The 19,345-nt window shown below is 44.7% G+C and overlaps 1 protein-coding gene across 1 annotated transcript in view; it reads left to right on the top strand.

The window, feature by feature from the left end:
* Window positions 1-203: 203 nt before the first annotated feature.
* Window positions 204-19,345, top strand: part of INCENP (inner centromere protein) — a gene marked incomplete at its 5' end in the record, with an annotated part of 31,777 nt that continues 12,635 nt past the window's right edge. Inside the window, 7 exons of the mRNA XM_083349700.1 lie at window positions 204-340; window positions 1,641-1,748; window positions 3,878-4,635; window positions 11,057-11,105; window positions 11,791-11,824; window positions 13,561-13,657; window positions 17,994-18,045. Coding sequence (XP_083205826.1) covers window positions 204-340; window positions 1,641-1,748; window positions 3,878-4,635; window positions 11,057-11,105; window positions 11,791-11,824; window positions 13,561-13,657; window positions 17,994-18,045 — 1,235 coding nt within the window. The remainder of the gene's footprint in view (window positions 341-1,640; window positions 1,749-3,877; window positions 4,636-11,056; window positions 11,106-11,790; window positions 11,825-13,560; window positions 13,658-17,993; window positions 18,046-19,345) is intronic.

Raw genomic sequence — 19,345 nt, 5'->3', positions numbered from 1 at the left:
TTAACCAAAATAACACAAGCCATTCAATGCTACTAAACAATAACATGGTGATAAGAATTATAAGTTTATATGGAGTTTGAGAAAAGGTTACTTTTTGCAGCTTTACATTGAAAAATGCAGTTTACAGCATGTTAAAATGGTGATCTTACTTTTCTGTGACTTTATCCAACAGATGTTATTCTTTGTGCTTTGCAGGCTAAACCATGTTCAATATGCTGAACTCTGTGACATTGGAAGAAGAGATAAATAAAAAGCTCACAGCATTTACCCAAAATGTTTGTAATAGAGATTTTGTATGGATGGATGAGATTCTTGAAGAGGCTATCAAGATGTTTAAGAAGTAAGAACTAACAAATTGCTAGAAATGGTACTAAAAATTTTGGGATTTTTTTTACCTATACATCCAAACAATAATAGCTTCTGGAAACTCTTCAGTCTTAAATTCTTAATGTAAATCTTTATAAACAATAGGTGAAAAAGATTAAATACAGGAAATGATTTTATCTATATTCAACTTAAATATATATAAAAGTAAGTAGATTTGACCCTGGCCTTTTGTCCTAGCTCACGGGTCGGCAACCCGCGGCTCCGGAGCCGCATGCGGTTCTTTGAGCCGTCTCCTGTGGCTCCCAGCCGCCCGGTGCGCGTGCACCTCTTCGAACGGGCAGAGGTGCGCGCGCACCATTCCGAAGGGCGGAGGTGCACGCGCACCTCTCCAAACCGCCGCTATCCCGTCCGGAGACCTGCCGCGTTCGTCAAACATTGACGAACACGGCAGCTGTGCAAACGGGATGGCGGCGGTTTGGAGAGTGCGCGCGCACCTCTCCAAGCTGCCATCGTCCTGTCCGGAGACCTGCCGCGTTCGTCAAACATTGACGAACACGGCAGCTGTGCAAACAGGATGGCGGCAGTTTGGAGAGTGCGCGCAGATGGTGGCGGCTTGGGAGAGGTGCGCGCGCACTCTCCAAACCGCCGCCATCCCGTTTGCACAGCTGCCGCGTTCGTCAATGTTTGATGAACGCGGCAGGTGTCCGGACGGTGACAGCTTGGGAGAGGTGTGCGCGCACTCTCCAAACCGCCGCCATCCCGTTTGCACAGCTGCCGCATTCGTCCATGTTTGACGAACGTGGCAGGTCTCCGAACGGGACGGCGCGCACCTCTCCAAAGGGGAGACCCGTCGCCGCGCAGGTGCCTCCCATTTTGCGCATGCGCAAAATGTTTTTTGCACATGCGCGTGAGTGGACGCACGCGCGCGCACTTTTTGCGGCTCCCACTTTTTTGTTTGTGTGATGGAACCGGTTCTGAGTGGCTCTTTTCCTTTTTCCGGTTGCCGACCCCTGTCCTAGCTCCTAGTTATTGTATTTGGTCCTTGCTTTTTCTAATGTTCAAAAGAGATGCTAATACTCCAAACCACCATCAAACAGCAGCCTTTATGGAAATGGATTTCCAAATGGATCCGATTTTTTAACCATTATAGTATGAATTGGGTTTTAATTTATTTTTTTAAAGAAAATGACTAGTCCTCCCATGTTGAACAAAACTGTGAATCTGAACAATTAAATATCCTAGGAAAAATTGACAGAATTTTTAATAAAGGCACCTGTCAAGTATGTTAAATTGTTATTTCTTTTGTATCAAAGCTGTAGCTTTGATGGAGAACCACAGCTGATGCCAAAAACCCCATCTCAGAGAAATCGTAGAAAGAAACGTCTCTCTTCTATTAAGAATGATCAGTTTGCCATAAGAAGGTAGGATTTCTGTTTCATGTTTGAATGTATGCAAATATTTGGGTTATAGGTACAATTCCAATTGATATTTGGATCCAGGCTACTTGAGGAAATGTCTCACCCTGATGTTTTAATGTTTTTTTTAATATAGATGTAATGCGTGGGATATGAAACAACTTGCCACAAGCTCTGAAGACAGATTTAGCAAACTTCTGTAGGCTAGTTTAGATCTTTGGAATCTTGAGTCTGCTTGAGATGCATCAGTTTGTGTTCTTGCATGTCTGTATTTTCTTTTAATTGTAAGGAGCTTGAAACTCTATGCACTCCCACATTAGTACAAAAATATGTGCAGTCTCTCTACAGTGTAGAAAAGGAAAAAAACTGAGAAGATGGCATAACTACTTAGGTAAGATAACCGGCATACAAGTCTAATAAATAAATAGCACAACTTGTGTGTCCTTACTGTTCTGTTTTAATTATATGGAATTGTTTCTTCAATGTCAATGGATTAATACATGCAAAATAAGGTAATTTAATGATGCATTGAATTTTTTTTATGAAAGCATATGAAATACAATGTCACTAATGAGCAAGATTTGCTGTATATTATTGGATATTTTTAGATGCAATCATTTGGAGGAAACCTAAACTGATTCTAGGGAATTCAACATTCACAGAGGGGCTTTTAAAATATTTCATTTCCTGCTGCACTTACAAAAATCAAACTTAACCCTCCCCATCCCCAATAAGTGTTTTCATTATCATTTAGGCCATACCTCCCCAGCCTTTCTGGATTGGTGGCCCTGAGGGAAAGGGAGGAACAGGGAAATTGTATGTGCGCATGAGCAAAATGGGCGTTTGCACAGCAGTGGCACTAGCACCTGCGCACATGCACCAGCAGCCCACATGCACCCATGGTGGCGCTGGTGGCGGCGCTGAAGCCAGTGATCAAACAGGCCACTATGCCCACGTGCATGTGCAAACGGCACAAGTGCCCGCACACATGCGCAAACAGCTGCTAGCACCCGCATGATGATGCTAGCACAAGTGTGGGGGGGTGCATGCACATGTGCATGCACGTACCAACCATTCTCGTGGCCAACAAGCCACAGATTAGGCCACGGGCCACAGGTTGGGGACCCCTGCTTCAGGCAACAGATTTTAAAAGTAGTGTGCATTGGACAAAGGGCCATTTCAAAATGATGCTCCAATTGTGATCCATCCAGCCAATTTTTTATTTTTTTTCCCTGGCTCCCCCCCCCCTCTCTCTCTCCCCCCCTCCCAAATTTGGTTCAGTTGTGTGCTATTTCAAGAGACTTGTCCTGCTGACAACAGAAAGATGGCCATAGTACCAAGACTCTACATATTTTTTTCTAACATATTTGGATTTTTAGTGCTACCAGATATGGGCTGCAAAAATATGGATCACCACTTAGATGGAAACAAAGACATACAGAAAATACTTAGCCTGGTAGTCATCTGGGTGTTTGCAGTTCTAGTTACTTGATTGTATGTGTTGGCTTTATTGTTAAGGACTTAGGAGTCTATGATAGTTTGATATTACATAACATTAGATAAGACTGGGTGAATTTTGGAAGGAGTGATCAGCTGACAAATAATTTAAAATTTCTTCAAAATATTGGGAATGCTTCTGAAGACAATTCAGAAACTGCAGATGTCACACAGTGCTGGTGCTAGATTACTAATCAAAGACATTTCAAAATTAATGCCCATCTCGAAGTTGTTACACTGATTACCAGGCTTCAGTACTCCATTCAAAATGCTGGTTGTCACTTAGAGAGCCCTATATGGCATGGTATTCAGATATACCAGGAGTGCCTTATGAAATATGAGTCTATCTGACAAGTCCGAACATTGAAGATTTTGCAAGGATTTTACCCTCACGTGAAATCTGGAGTAGAAAATAGGGATTCTTGGTAGTAGTCTTTACATTATGGAAGACAACGTTTTTGGATCCTGCTCCCTTGTTCAGAAAGATTCTTAAACCTTTTAGTGTACCCTTCATTGCCAGATGATTTGCCATTACTTTATTTATTATACCATTGATTAGGTAGAGTCTGCCTATTAAATAACTCATAATAAGTGCTGATTTTGGCATTGTGCACTTGACAATATGTTTCTTTTACCAGATCATCTAAAAGAATCAGTGCCCGGATGAGGGCTTCAAAGAGGATTTCCCAAAATGCTCAGCGCAAAAAAGAATTAGAAATTCAGAAAGCTGGACTAGAGAACACCTCTCCTTGTGTGCGTGTAACTAGATCACAGGCTGCCAAGTCTTCCATGTCTCTCTCAGTTTCTGCTGTTAAGAATCCAGTCATTGATTTAGCCAAAGGGAGGATACCACTGGTAGGAATTAGTGGCAATGAGAGGCGCAATGCAGAATTGCAGATAGAAAAAACGCCACCCGAAACAGCAAAGGTTGCCTTAAGCCATACTTTGTCTTCTTCACTTGTTAAGAGATCAAAACCCTGGTCTGAAACATCAGTGATCACAATCCAAGACACTCCTGAGGAAAAAATAAAAAAAGAGGCCGGACAGGCAGCATGTAAGTTGAAGATAGCAAATGTCTCTCTCTCCAAAACTATTGAAGATGAGAAACCCAGGGCTGGAAATTTATGTCCACAGCAACAAGAAGATAAGCCGCTATCTGAACCCAAAACCATTTTGAACTTAAATGAAGCTCCACAAACACCTAGTGTCCCTAGAAGAAGCCGTCGCTCTGTGCGCCGAAGCCTGATGGGCAGGGCCTCCACAAGCTCTAGGGCCTCACTGGCCCAGAGATACTCGCTAAGCGTGAAAAGGGAACAAACTGTGTTGAAGCGCAGTAGCAGGACTGCATCCAAAGAAGAATCTATCCGGCAGTCATCTGTGCATAGGCATGTAAAAAGTAAGTGTTCTTTTTTTTTCTCTCTTTCTTTTCAGTTTTATAACTTTCTTCGCCATCATTCCAAGCGTGGTGCTTTCAGTGGACATAATTCAAAATAAATTTCCATACCATGCTATGAAAACACTGTACTTCTAAAGAAGTTCAATTTTTTTTTTAAAAAAAAATAATCATATGCAGTTTCAAATTAGATACAAATCAGTTTGGGTAGTGGTTAAGGTATTAGGCTAGAAGCTAGGAGACTGTGAGTTCTAGTCCCACCTTAGCTAGGTGCCTGGGGTCAGTCACACTCTCAGCCCTAGGAAGCCGGCAATGGCAAGGCGCTTCTGAAATCTTGCCAAGGAAACTGTTGTTAGCCGCCCTGAGTCCTTTGGGAGATAGGGCGGCATATAAGTCCCAAAAATAAATAAATAAAAAAACTGCAGGAACTAGTCCAAGCAGTTAACCTGGAGTCGAGGCTAAGTTGAAGGCACATTTCCTCCCCGCCCCGCCAACCCCAAATTAGATATAGTTATACTTCAAGAGTGAAAGTGTTTAATGCAGTGTGGTTTATTTAAAGTCTAAGGTGTTTTCAAAACTCCCTTAAAGTGTCCCTAAGTGGAACTGATTTAATCAGATTGGGGCTACTACAAAGAGGAGTCCCTCATTCTGATACCTCTCTGCCTTACTGACCTTCATGAGTGCCTAGTAAGTGAGCAATCTGAAAATTTCTTGTTTTAAACTTTTTAAAAATGTTTTTAATAATGATGATAATGGTTTTAAGTATTTATTATTTTATCTTTTTGTATGCTACCAGAGTCACATGTTTGTGAGATGGATATCTATATATACACTGTGGGCACAATTATTAGGCAAGTGAGTATTTTGACCATACCATCATTTTCATGCATAGTTTCCACTTCCAAGCTGTACAAACTGGAATGCTTAATGGATGTAAGCGTATCAGGTGATGTGTATTTGTGTAATGAGGGAGGGTGTGGCCTAAGGATATCAACACCCTATATCAAGTTGTGCATAATTATTAGGCAGCTGTTTTTGTCAGGCAAAAATGGGCCCAAAAAGAGATTTAATTGACTCTGGAAAGTCAAACATTGTAAAAAGTCTTTCAGAGGGATGCAGCACTGTTGAAATTGCTAAGATATTGGGGAGTGAAAACAGAACCATCAAATGTTTAGTTGCAATAGTCCAGGGCTTTTCAACTGGTGGTACGCGTACCACTGGTGGTACAGGGCGTCGCCTTCCTCCTCCCCCCTGCTCCTTCCTAGCTTACTTGCTGCCAAAAAACATGCTGCTGCAGGAACCTACCAGGCCGTGCAAAGAGTGCAGGCTCAGAGTGAGGCCCCACCCTCCCCTGGGACTCATTGTGCAGCAACCATGTTGTCCTTCCCCCAGAAACAAGCGCGAGCCTGAAGGGGGCAGAGCCATCCACTCCCTTGGCAGGTAGGTGTTTGCATCCTCTCACGTCCATCTTCTTTTCCTCCCCCCCCTCCCCACAAGCTTGCGAAACCCCTCACAGCCCTCACATTGCCTCCCTCCCGGGGCTCGAGAGATTTCCCCCTCTCCTCTTCCCGATGTGCAATGCAAGGGGGAAAGCAAAGCGGCCAGACTGTGCATGCCCTCCCCAAGGATTCATCCTGCTGCAGCAGGTGGGAATCGAGGCCCACGTTTGTTTTCCTGATGCACGCCAGGGCAGGCAAAGCCATCAGAACGCAAGTGTGGAGGGAAAAAAGTGCCCGACTCCCTCCCCCCCCCACTGTTGGCAACTCCGTACAGCTGGCTCTGACCTCCGCCGACTGAAGCCCATTGGCAGAGGTCAGGGCCAGCTGTACGGAATCGCCAGCTGATCCTTATGGCCAGCCCCGACTTCTGCAAGTGGAAAGCGAGGGAGATTGCCAGGAGCATGAATCGGCGCATGCTGAGAAACGCCGATCTCGCGCTGCTGCAGTCTCCCTCGCTCGGTTTCAGCTTGCCTTGCTGCAAGAGAAAGCAAGCTGAAATGGAGCGAGGGAGATTGCCAGGAACATGAATCGGCCGATCTCACGCTGCTGCAATCTCCCTCGCTCCGTTTAAGCTTTCTCTTGTAAGAGAAAGCTGGGCCACATGGCTGCCTCCGCAGGTGCTGCTCTAGCGCAGAGATGGAGAGGCCAGTCCCCATTCGGCCCACCAGCCCTGGGAGAGCCCTGCGCAATCTCCCTCGCTCCGTTTAAGCTTTCTTTTGTAAGAGAAAGCTGGGTCACATGGCTGCCTCTGCAGGTGCTGCTCTAGCGTGGAGATGGAGAGGCCGGTCCCCATTCGGCCCACCAGCCCTGGGAGAGCCCTGTGCAAGCGTGTCGCCGGCCGCCAAACCCTGGTTTTCAAGCAGGAGCAGCCTTGCCCTATTTGCCGGGAGCAGCCACCTGCCCCGCTTTTCGCAAGCCCTGCTATACTGCCGCCACAGATTTCCAGCAGCGGGAGGCTCCGGGACGAGGGCCTGTCAGGGGAGGAGTTGGGGCTTCTCCGGCAGGCCGTTTCTGTGGCAGTGGGGCATGCTGGTGCCCTGTGCTGTGCTCTGCTGTGGGGGCCGCCCTGGGAAAGGTGGAAGCGCAGCTGTAGTCCGGGACAGTCAACCGCTCCAAGCTCTGTCTGGCCAGCTTTGTGCCTCCATCCCCCAAGAGCAGCTGGTTGTGAGTTGCTAGCGTGCGCTTCCCTGAGTGCTGGATCTCCCCCCACCCAGGACTCCGGCTGCGTTTGCAGAAGGCGTGCCGGGCGAAGGGCACTTTGGTGCGTCTTCCATCCCTCCCGTGTGAAGGGCGCCTTCCTGCCCCGCCGTCCACAGCAGCATTGATGGCATGCGTGGATTGACTGAGTGAATACAAGGTTTTTCTGTTGCTGGAATAAAGCTTTTTAAATGAGCTAGCAACCTCAAAGTATCATTGATAGATCTTCCCCAACTTTCCTCCGGTGCTTCATAAAGAGTTAAGTGGGCGTCAGGTTTCTTGGTAAAAATGGATTTGGAGGGAGGGAAGGAGGAAAGGACAAAGAGGGAGGGAAGGAAGGAAGGAAAGAAGGAAGGGACAATGGGAGAGGGAGGGAGAGAAATAGAAAAAGGGAGAGAAGGAGAAAGAAATAGGGAGGGAGAAAAAGAGGGAGAGAGAGAGAGAAATAAAGAGAGGGAGAGAGAGAGAGAGGGAGAGAGAAGGAAAAAATAGGGAGAGAAAGGAAGAGAGAGAAGGAGAAAGAAGGAGGGAAATAGAGGGAGAAATAGAGAGGAGAGAGACAAGGAGAAAGAAAGGGAGGGAAATGGGGAGAGAGAAAGGGAGAAATAGAGGGAAAGAGAAAAATAGAGGGAGAGGAAGGGAGAAGGAGAGAAAGGGAGAGAGAGACGGAGAGAAATTAAATTAGTAACATGATTGTTAAGTGAATATGGTTTCCCCACTAACTGCTTGTCAGAAGATTGCAAAAGGTGATCACATGACCCTGGAACAATGTGACCATCATAAATATGAATCGATTGCGAAACATCCAAATGTAAATCACATGATGCTGGGGATGCTGCAATGGTCATAAGTGTGAAAAATGGTCATAAGTCACTTTTTTCAGTGCTGTCGTAACTTTGAACAGTCACTAAGTGAATTGTTGTAAGTCGAGGACTACCTGTAATTTATCATTTTTTCCCCTTTTTGGGGGGGGTCATGTTTTTGACACCTTGCTGGGCGACTGGTGGTACTTGGACATTGCCTTGTCCTAAAAGTGGTACAATGGATGAAAAGGTTGAAAAGTCCTGCAATAGTCAACAGGGTTGCAAGAAACATGTTGAGAAAAAAAGATGCATAAAGATTTGAGAAGAATCAAACATGAAGCTACCAGGAACTCATTATCCTCCAGTGCTGTCATATTCCAGAACTGCAACCTACCTGGAGTGCTCAGAAGTACAAGGTGCTCAGTGCTCAGAGACATGGCCAAGGTAAGGAAGTCTGAAACCTGACCACTACTGAACAAGACACATAAGTTGAAATGGCAAGACTAGGCCAAGAAATAGCTGAAGAAATTTTTCAACGGTTTTATGGATGAGATGAGATTGACTCTTGACGGACCAGGTGGATGGGTCTGTGGCTGGATCAGTAATGGGCACAGAGCTCCACTTCGACTCAGATGCCAGCAAGGTGGAAGCAGAGTATTGGTGTGAGCTGCTATTATTAAAGAAGAGCTAGTTGGACCTTTTCAGGTTGAAGAGGGACTCAAAATCAACTCCCAAACCTACTACCAGCCTTCCTTACCTTGGCCATGTCTCTGAGCACTCCAGGTAGGAGTTAGCAATTTCAAGAGCACTGCATCCCTCTGAAAAACTTTACAATTTTTTACTTTTCAAAGTCGGTTGAATCTCTTTTTTGGCCCATTTTGCCTGATGAAAATAAGCTGCCTAATAATTATGCACACCTTCATCTAGGGCAGGGGTATCAAACTGCCGGCCCGTGGGCCAGATGCATCATCCGGAAGCCGTGCCCACCCCATTGCTGGAAATGGCAAAACCGTCCCGATACGTTGCCCGACGTCACGTGACATCGCGAGCTTGACATGTCTGATCTAGGGTGTTGATCTCCTTAGGCCACACCCTCCTTCATTACACAAATACACATGACAAGATAGGCTTATATCCACTAAGCCAACGGTCCACAACCTTTTGGGCATCGGATTGTGGAGAGGTTTTTCCACGGACCGGAGGAGGCATGGTTTGGTGTATTGTATGTATCCCATGGATGCGGCTTCACTTGTTTGCACGGCCCTGTTTCTGACAAGCTGTGAACCAGGGCTGTTCCACGGACCGGGGGTTGGGAACCCCTGCACTAAGCCTTCAAGCTTATACAGCTTGGAGGTGAACAATATGCATGAAAATGATGATATGGTCAAAATACTCAGTTGCCTAATAATTGTGCACACAGCATATATAGGACAAGTAAATAAAAGCACAGATGAGTTAGAGTAATATAGCTGTAGCAGGTATTCTCAATGGAGAGGCATCTTAATGGGAGAAAGTTCATTCTTATAAACCACTATTCTTTTAATATACACATAGTCCTCAACTTACGATCACAATTGGGACTGGAATTTCTATCATAAGTCATTGTCATAAATCAGGTCCGACCCGATTTTAGGACAATTTTTACAACAGTTGAAAAGTGAATTATAAAGTTGTTAAGCGAATCCAGATTCTCAAATGGGTGGATTTTTTAATCATTATTTTTTTTGGAAAGCAGCAAAACGAAAGGTTGCAAATTGTGATCATTCATATGACGGCAGAATACTGCAACCGGTGTGAATATGAGCCAGACGCTAAGTACCGTATTTTCTGGCGTATAAGACGACTTTTTAACCCATGAAAATCACCTCAAAAGTTGGGGGGTCATCTTATACGCCCAGTCGTCTTATACACCGGAAAATCAGCGAGCCCGGGAAAGCACGCCCTCCCCTCTCACTGTGGAGGAAGCAGGGCAGGCTGGCGTCTGGCGGGAGCTGGCAGGGCAGTCCTGCGCATGCGCGCACTCCCCGGCTGCTCCTTAGCAGCTGGGGAGTGCGCGCATGTGCAGGACTGCCCTGCTGGCTCCCACCCGACGCTCTTCCCTCTTGAGGCAGCATCTCCGAGGACTCCTTAGGAGCCGGGGAGCATCTCCGAGGACTCCTTAGGAGCCGGGGAGCGATGCTGCCTCAAGAGGGAAGAGCGTCGGGCGGGAGCCGGCAGGGCAGTCCTGCACATGCGCGCACTCCCCAGCTGCTAAGGAGCAGCCAGGGAGTGCGCGCATGCGCAGGACTGCCCTGCCGGCTCCCGTCAGACGCCAGCCTGCCCTGCTTCCTCCACAGTGAGAGGGGGAGGGCGTGCCTTCCCGGGCTCGCTGATTTTCCGGCGTATAAGACGAAAAATCTTGAAAATCATCTCAAAAGTTGGGGGGTCGTCTTATACGCCCAGTCGTCTTATACGCCGGAAAATACGGTACCTGAATTGTGATCATGTGATAGTGAGGCTGATGCGATGGTCGTAACTGCAAGTAATTTTCTCCAAGGCCATAACTTCGAACCATTGTTAAATGGTTGTAAGTCAAGGACCACTTTTAAAGTTGATCCTTAAAAAATATTGACAAAACTAACTGACAAAACTGAAACTTTAAAAAGCCAGTAAAGGATATTGTAACAAATGAAAGAACATTGATGATGGGAATTAAAGTTCATTCAATAAACAGAACTCAAATTTCTGGTTTGTGAAAATAACATCTAGTCTCAGACAGAATAATCTAAAGTTGTTACACAAGTTTCATGTGCTTCAAACCCAGATTAATTCAGTTATCTTTTGGCTGTTAAAAGTGCAATAGAAAAAAAGATTTATTTGTAGTTGCTATGTTTGATTGTAATGATCTAGCTTATGTTGGGCCTAAAATGTTATTTGTGTTTTCAGCTAAGGGTATTTTGGAAACGGTTCAGGATAAAGAAAGTACTGAATCCAGGTGAGCTGGATTTCACAGGTTTGTGAAAGTAATAAATTCTTGACTTAAGACAGCTACTGTAGTCTAATGTGGAATGTCTTTGGTGAGCAGTTAATTTTATTTAATCGTGTTGATTCATTTATTCTCAAAGAAATGCTCTGGCATGAACAAAAGTAAATTAAATACTAGATCAAACAACAAAATAAAGAATTGGTGGAAACTATCTCTTGCACAGAAGCAAATCGCTTTTATTTTCCTTATGTAGAGTGACTGGAAGAAAGGAACAAGACATTTAAATACTGCCTGTGGTAATTAGAGGTTGCTTTTCACACACAGCAGTTTTTCAAATTCTTCCACAAGAGTTTCTTAACTTTTCTACAATAAAATCTACTTATCAAAGTAGATTTTTCTGCATTCTTGTGTGGCAATTTAATTACTCTCCGTGAAGCCTGATGTACAGTGATGTATGACCCGACCTATGTCACTTTGGACTGCTTCTGGTTTGGAATCTTAATTCCAAAAACTGCCAACCTCTGAAAAACACAATCTAGATAGAGGAAGTTTTCACACAGACTAGAGAGTAACAGAACTCTCTAGAATCTGTGAGCTTTGCGCAGTCTTTATTAAAATCTTACTATTCAAAACAAATCTAGTCAATTAATGTTATATTTATCTCTTGTGTTCTTTTTTTTCCCCCCTCCCGTAGAGCAATGTTAGATTCTATGCCTCATTCGCAGGAGGTAAGTTAAAGCAGATGTTTATAAAAGCATGTTGGTGTAAGCAGAGCACCCCTTCATAGAGTATTGTATTACTCAGCTGTTTCCTTTGATAAGGGTGTATAACTACTTCTAAGGCTGACTAACTCTGTGTATCCTGCCAAAGAAGTCTTTTGAATGGGAGGGATTTGATGTCATTAACAAATGTTAATTCTGCCAAAGAAGTCTTTTGAATGGGAGGGATTTGATGTCATTAACAAATGTTAATTCTGCCAAAGAAGTCTTTTGAATGGGAGGGATTTGCTGTCATTAACAAATGTTGCAAAGGATCTCTTTTGAATGCTTTGCTCTGTCCTTCTGTCTACTGAACTGCATTTTGGAACTTTAACTGGATAATTTCTAACTGATCAGATTTCATATATATAACAATAATAAAGACGCATCTGTCATACTACTTGGACTATTCACTGTCCCATATAGAGCACATGTTAAGTAAGAGCCTTGGTGGAGCAGTGGGCTAATGCCTCCTTAAGTAACACCAGCTGCCTGCAATTAGTGTAGGTTCGCATTCCACCAGGCTCAAGGTTGACTCAGCCTTCCATCCTTCCGAGGTAGGTAAAATGAGGACCCAGATTGTTGGGGGTAATTAAGCTGACTTTGTAATAATGCCGCTTGGGGGTGTGTGTGAAAGCCCTAATGAGCAGGCATATACATAGAATGAAGGCTACTGCTAAGCTTGTAAGCCGCCCTTAGTCTTCGGAGAAGGGCGGGATATAAATGGAATTTTTAAAAAAAATTCAGGTAGCCAGCTATAAATGTATTTTCTTAGTATTTCCAAAGGAAACAATTGCTTCATTGTTAAATGGCAGAAGTTTGGCTTTTTTCTGGTTGGTACCAGATAATTGTTTATTAAATTTATACTCATACAAAATATAATCATACAACTTTTGTGAGCTTTTACTAGGGGATGAGAAAATTCGCAAGTAGCTTACTCTTGGCCAAATGTAATACTTCCTTACGTAAAGTGACTGACACTATGAAGCAGAGTCTGGCAGCTACTGTAGATAAGAGCATATAGCTTTTCTGGCCAAGCCTTGAACATTTTGGTTCTCAGAAGTAGGAATCTATGAGTGTGTGTTGTAGTATTCATAATTGGTTATGTTGATCTAATAATAAAGAATAAATAATAAAGTTGTATAATCTCTTATTTGAACTGTCCTGGAGGTGACTGGTACAATAAAAACAACTGTTCCTGTTTGGAGCTTCAGATTCCTATTTTTTATTGCTTTAAACCAGTTTGTATTAAAGTGACATGAACATTATATTTGTGACTGTCTATAACTAAGAAGATTTTTATTTATTAATCTTTATTCTCACAAAGGTCTTTCAGCCAGAAAGAGATCCTGAAAGAATATACAAATTATATCTTGGGAGTCTTATGATCCCTGCTACTGTCAGATCATCTGGAAAGCAAATATAACAGTTCTGAATCTGCCAAACTTACCTGCAGTGAAAAATATCTGGCCCACTTCAGTGCTTGATATTTCTCAACCAGGCACTAGACTTTGATTTAATTCTACGTATAAAGCAGGAATTCTCTGCCATTTAAGCCTCATTGATTTCAGTGGGTGAAATGTAAATTTCAATTCAGTTGGGAGCCTTAAATTTAAATTGAACCATTAAAGCAATATCTCAGTCAACTAATAATTCTATGTGATTTGCTTGGAAACCAATTCAAAATATGATTACCTTTGTTATAGATTGATGAAAATCTCAACAAATCTCTTCATTCGAAGAAGATTGCTATGCCAGAGACTCCCCAGTCTGAAGATAAACAGCATAAAGGAGACAGGGAAGGTCAGTAGATTGGCTAAGTAGCAAAAATAGCCAGCTTTGAAGCAGATGGGACATGCCTAAGAAATACAAAACCTTAATCATATATATTCAGTACCAATCCAGTTATATTATAGTAATAATTTTAATAAGGGTTTTCTTTCAGGGAAGAGGAGAATCAGCCATCTTCCATTGGTGGTCAAATTAGATATATATCCTTCATTTTTGCTCTTTGAAGTAAAGCACCTAATAAAAAATTAAAGCCAAAACAATATAAAAAGCCAATATAAATGAAAATGTCACTCATGCCTTAGTTGCTTTTTCTGGAATACTGCTGCGTATTCTACATCACGGGTGTCAAACTTGACGTATTGTGACATATCGTGATGTTTTTTGCCTTTGCGGAGCTGGGGTAGGCATGGCCTGCTTGTGACGCATCCAGCCCACGGGCCACCAGTTTGATACCCCTGTTCTACATGAAGCGGCGCTTGAAGACTACTCAAGCTATAATTGTTCCACAATGTAGTTGCATATGCAGCATGCACTGTATCAGTGCATCTCAGAACATCCATGTCACATTGCTACTGTGTCAATTGCACTAGTTACCATATGCTTTGGATTGCAATACAAAATACTGGTGGCTGCCTGTAATGCCTTTCATGGTGTGTCATCGGGATATTTGCAAGACTGTCTGGTTATAATTATCTTCGCCGTACTTTAAAACTAGAGTTTCTGTGGTACAGGTGGGGTCAGTTAAACATTGCTACCTTATGGGACCCAGGAAGCATGCTTTCTGTGTCTGCCCTATCAAACAGCCTTGCCCTTGAAATGTGTTTTGCCCTACTGGCCTTTAAGGTCTAAACCAGGAGTCTTTAAACTTGGCCCTTTTATAACTTGTGAACTTCAACTCCCAGGATTCCTCAGCCAGGCATGCTGGCTGAGGAATTCTGGGAGTTGAAGTTCACAAGTCATAAAAGGGCCAAGTTTGAAGACCCCTGGTCTAGACTGTACAGCAGACATGTCAAACTCGTGATGTCATATGACGTTGCACGATGTATCACGACTTTTTCCTCATTGCCGGCAATGGGGTGGGCGCAATTTTAGTATGATGCATCCGGCCCGTAGGCCGGCAGTTTGACATGCCTGCTCTAGAGCACCTAATTCACCCCCAAGAGCTAGCCCAGGTATAACTAGATGAGTTGTGTGTCTACACCTCAATGCAGTACGCTTTAGTATGTTATGTTTTATATTATATTTTTTCCTTTTTATTTTAAGGAAATATTTTAAATTTTTAACCCCTGTTAGCTGCTCAGAGTTACCTGATAATTGGGTAGCCATATATATTGAATATATACTCTTGATTGTATTTAATAGCAGAATAGCCAGATTGAAGCAGGGAAAATAAGGGTGGGAATATGATCAGTTTCTGGAGGATGACACAATCTTTTTTCTCTTAAACTCCCCCTCCTTACCCCCAAGTATTTCTCACTAGATCAAACATGTTGTCAATGTTGCTTCTGCAATATTAATAGGCTAGTTAGGAGGCTGAGTTGAAAACATGTGCATCTCTTACATTAGAGTGTCAACCTTTACTTAAAGAATCTTTTTTCAGTCTTTTTTTTTCCCAAGAAGCTGACTGGCCAAACCTGAGTTGGTACTCTTTTGACTTACCGTATATACTTGAGTATAAGCCGACTCGAGTATAAGCCGAGACCCCCAATTTCACCCCCAAAAACTGGAAAAAGTTGGTGACTTGAGTATAAGCCGACTCGAGTATAAGCCGAGACCCCCAATTTCACCCCCAAAAACTGGAAAAAGTTGGTGACTTGAGTATAAGCCGATCCGCCGTTCTGCAAGCCTCCGCCGCCGGCTGCTTCGTTCCGCAGCGGAAAGAAGCAGGCAGGCTGCTTCGTTCCGCAGCGGAAAGAAGCAGGCAGGCTGCTTCTTTCCGCTGCGGAAAGAAGGCTGCTTCTTTCCGCAGTGGAAAGAAGCAGCCTGCTTCGTTCAGGCTGCTTCGTTCCGCAGCGGAAAGAAGCAGGCAGGCTGCTTTCCGCTGCGGAAAGAAGGCTGCTTCTTTCCGCAGTGGAAAGAAGCAGCCTGCTTCGTTCAGGCTGCTTCGTTCCGCAGCGGAAAGAAGCAGGCAGGCTGCTTCGTTCCGCAGCGGAAAGAAGCAGGCAGGCTGCTTCTTTCCGCTGCGGAAAGAAGGCTGCTTCTTTCCGCAGCGGAAAGAAGCAGCCTGCTTCGTTCAGGCTGCTTCGTTCCGCAGCGGAAAGAAGCAGGCAGGCTGCTTCTTTCCGCAGTGGAAAGAAGCAGCCTGCTTCGTTCAGGCTGCTTCGTTCCGCAGCGGAAAGAAGCAGGCAGGCTGCTTCGTTCCGCAGCGGAAAGAAGCAGGCAGGCTGCTTCTTTCCGCTGCGGAAAGAAGGCTGCTTCTTTCCGCAGTGGAAAGAAGCAGCCTGCTTCGTTCAGGCTGCTTCGTTCCGCAGCGGAAAGAAGCAGGCAGGCTGCTTCGTTCCGCAGCGGAAAGAAGCAGGCAGGCTGCTTCGTTCCGCAGCGGAAAGAAGCAGGCAGGCTGCTTCGTTCCGCAGCGGAAAGAAGCAGGCAGGCTGCTTCGTTCCGCAGCGGAAAGAAGCAGGCAGGCTGCTTCGTTCCGCAGCGGAAAGAAGCAGGCAGGCTGCTTCGTTCCGCAGCGGAAAGAAGCAGGCAGGCTGCTTCGTTCCGCAGCGGAAAGAAGCAGGCAGGCTGCTTCTTTCCGCTGCGGAAAGAAGGCTGCTTCTTTCCGCTGCGGAAAGAAGCAGCCTGCTTCGTTCAGGCTGCTTCGTTCCGCAGCGGAAAGAAGCAGGCAGGCTGCTTCTTTCCGCTGCGGAAAGAAGGCTGCTTCTTTCCGCAGTGGAAAGAAGCAGCCTGCTTCGTTCAGGCTGCTTCTTTCCGCTGCGGAAAGAAGCAGGCAGGCAAGGCACGGAGATCCGGAGACCTGCCGACGTTTGGGGAGGTTTGGGGAGGTGCCCAAACCTCCCCAAACGTCAGCAGGTCTCGGGATCTCCGTGCCTTGCCTGCCTGCTTCTTTCCGCTGCGGAAAGAAGCAGGCAGGCAGGTCACGGAGATCCGGAGACCTGCTGACGTTTGGGGAGGTTTGGGCACCTCCCCAAACCTCCCCAAACGTCGGCAGTTCTCCGGATCTCCGTGCCTTGCCTGCCTGCTTCTTTAGGCAGGCAAGGCACGGAGATCCGGAGACCTGCCGACGTTTGGGGAGGTTTGGGGAGGTGCCCAAACCTCCCCAAACGTCAGCAGGTCTCCGGATCTCCTCCCCAAACCTCCCCAAACGTCGGCAGGTCTCGGGATCTCCGTGCCTTGCCTGCCTGCTTCTTTCCGCTGCGGAAAGAAGCAGGCAGGCAAGGCACGGAGATCCGGAGACCTGCCGACGTTTGGGGAGGTTTGGGGAGGTGCGCGCGCACCTCCCCAAACCTCCCCAAACTTCGGCAGGTCTCCGGACGGCGGCTGCTTGGGAGAGGTGCGCGCAATCCCGGAAGCACCAAAGCCTCGGCCGCGCACAAGTCCTCGGTAAGTTTTTTTTGTTGACTGGAGTATAAGCCGAAGTGGAATTTTTCAGCCCAAAAAGTGGGCTGAAAAATTCGGCTTATACTCAAGTATATACGGTAATTATGCCAATCGTAGTGGGGTTGCAACAATCCTGGATAAAATCTAAAACATTGCTATCTAGTGATCATCTGGATTTTTGCTGCTTAGATAAGTTGAGGCCCAGGCCTTGACTTCAGTTCTAGTGCCACCCTTGTCACTCAAAATTGCTCCATGGCTAATCATTCCCCAGGATCTGCCATGCATTGCTTGCTTTCAGGTGATTTTGTCTTTCTGTTAACCAGCCTCTGCAACCTACTCAGGGCTGCTCCTGGTCACACAAAATCTTTGTTCTTGAGGTGGCGAATGGTGAATGTTCTTCTGTGACCACTGCTATCTGAAACCATGCAAAGTATCCCTCATTTCCCCTCTCACCCTTTCCCTGATTATGGAGGCACCCAAGGCCATTTGAGTGCACACCCCATTATTGTGCAGTCTCCAGAAATCACACAAGAATGGGCATGTGTTTGAGAATAGCTGTTGAGTGTTGGTGAATGCTGGTGTTTCACTCAAAACTTTGTGGTATGTCGCCTTTTGACAGCATGTCATGAGTTTGCCATCATTGATTTAGTTTACACTAAATAGCTTGTATTTTCTATAAAAAAAATTTGTACACATATGAATATTCTGCCTGGACAATTGACTTATATGCTGATGAAACAACTTTGCCTCTGCCTAGCTTGGCAAAACCTTTGAATGCTCATCCTCTATTTTCCTTTATATGCAGAAGACAGCTCTGAAGTGAGTGATGAGTTACAAAAGCAGCCTCAGAGTGCCCGGTATGTTTCTTTGCCTCTTTTTGACAAAAGCTGTAAAACACTGATCTGGGGAGATAGAGGAAAATAATAAAGGAATCCTCTTTACTTTGCTCTTTGAGTATAGGAGGTAGTCAGGGTAAGTAAGGATAGCTGAAAATGCAAAGAATCTGCAAATCTTAATACTAAAAGTCAAAGAGCAAACTGAAAAAAATGGGATTAAAATTTTAAAAAAAAGACAAAAGTAATTACAACAGGTAGAGCAACCAACCTTAGAATTGATAATGAAGATACTGAAGTAGTGGATAACTTTTCCTTTTCATGATCAACCTTCTGCAGTAAAGGCACAAGTATTTAAGAAATAACATTGTAGACTAGCACTTGGTAGAGTTAGCCATAAAGACTTTGAAAAAGATATTCAAATCTGTGTGTGTGTGTGTGTGTGTGTGTGTGTGTGTGTGTGAGAGAGAGAGAGAGAGAGAGAGAGAGAGAGTATCTCAATATTATAAAGATCAAAATCATACAAGCCATTCCCTGTGACATTTTATGGAAGTCAAAGCTGGGCTTTTTTAAAAAAACTGGATAGGAAGAATATTGACACCTTTGAACTTTGGTGTTAAAGAAGACTTCCAAGAATACCATGGACAGCCAAGGAAAACTGTTGCATCATTGAACAAATCAACCCAGAGTTCTCATCTCTCTGGGAAAAGGTTGTAAGGCTAAGAATGGTAGAAGAGGATGACCACCAGCAAGAAGGATGGATTCAGTTACAGTGGTGATGAGTGGCCCATTGGGACATTTGAAAGGACAGGTCAGAGATAGATTGTCATGAAGAGAAATATCACTGTGGTTGCTAGGAGACAAAAAACATCTTGATGATAATCAGGATAAGGTTTAAATTTTTGTAGCTAATTACAAGGAACCATCTGATTTAATATCAAAGGCTATATTCCTTCCCAGTTCTTCTGTGTACTCAGAACAGATGCGATCCTCTTCCCCAAACCTGTCATTTCAAGGATTTTGAAACTTCTCTGCTTTCAGAGCATTGTAATCTTAAGTTCTATAGGAAAAAAAGGCTGCACAGTTTCTTTCTGTTTTCCTTGCCTCTGTTTCTCACAGCACCCCCAGTGAAGTGTGTGATGTAGCAAACCCACAAAGAAGAAAGCTCAGCAGGTCCAAGTTACAGGACAAAAAGGAGTCATTGGTTTCAGGCCAAGCTATTGAGGGAATCCTGCTGCTAGTCTTCCCAGCCATCTGTGCAAATACTAACTAAGAAATGCTTGGCAGAAGTCTCCCACAGAGCAGTCCCTCCAGAAATTCAATG

The sequence above is a fragment of the Vipera ursinii genome (genome assembly GCF_947247035.1).
Source record: "Vipera ursinii genome assembly, chromosome: 1".
Taxonomy (NCBI): Eukaryota; Metazoa; Chordata; class Lepidosauria; order Squamata; family Viperidae; genus Vipera; species Vipera ursinii.
This window is presented reverse-complemented; position numbering and strand designations above follow the sequence as displayed.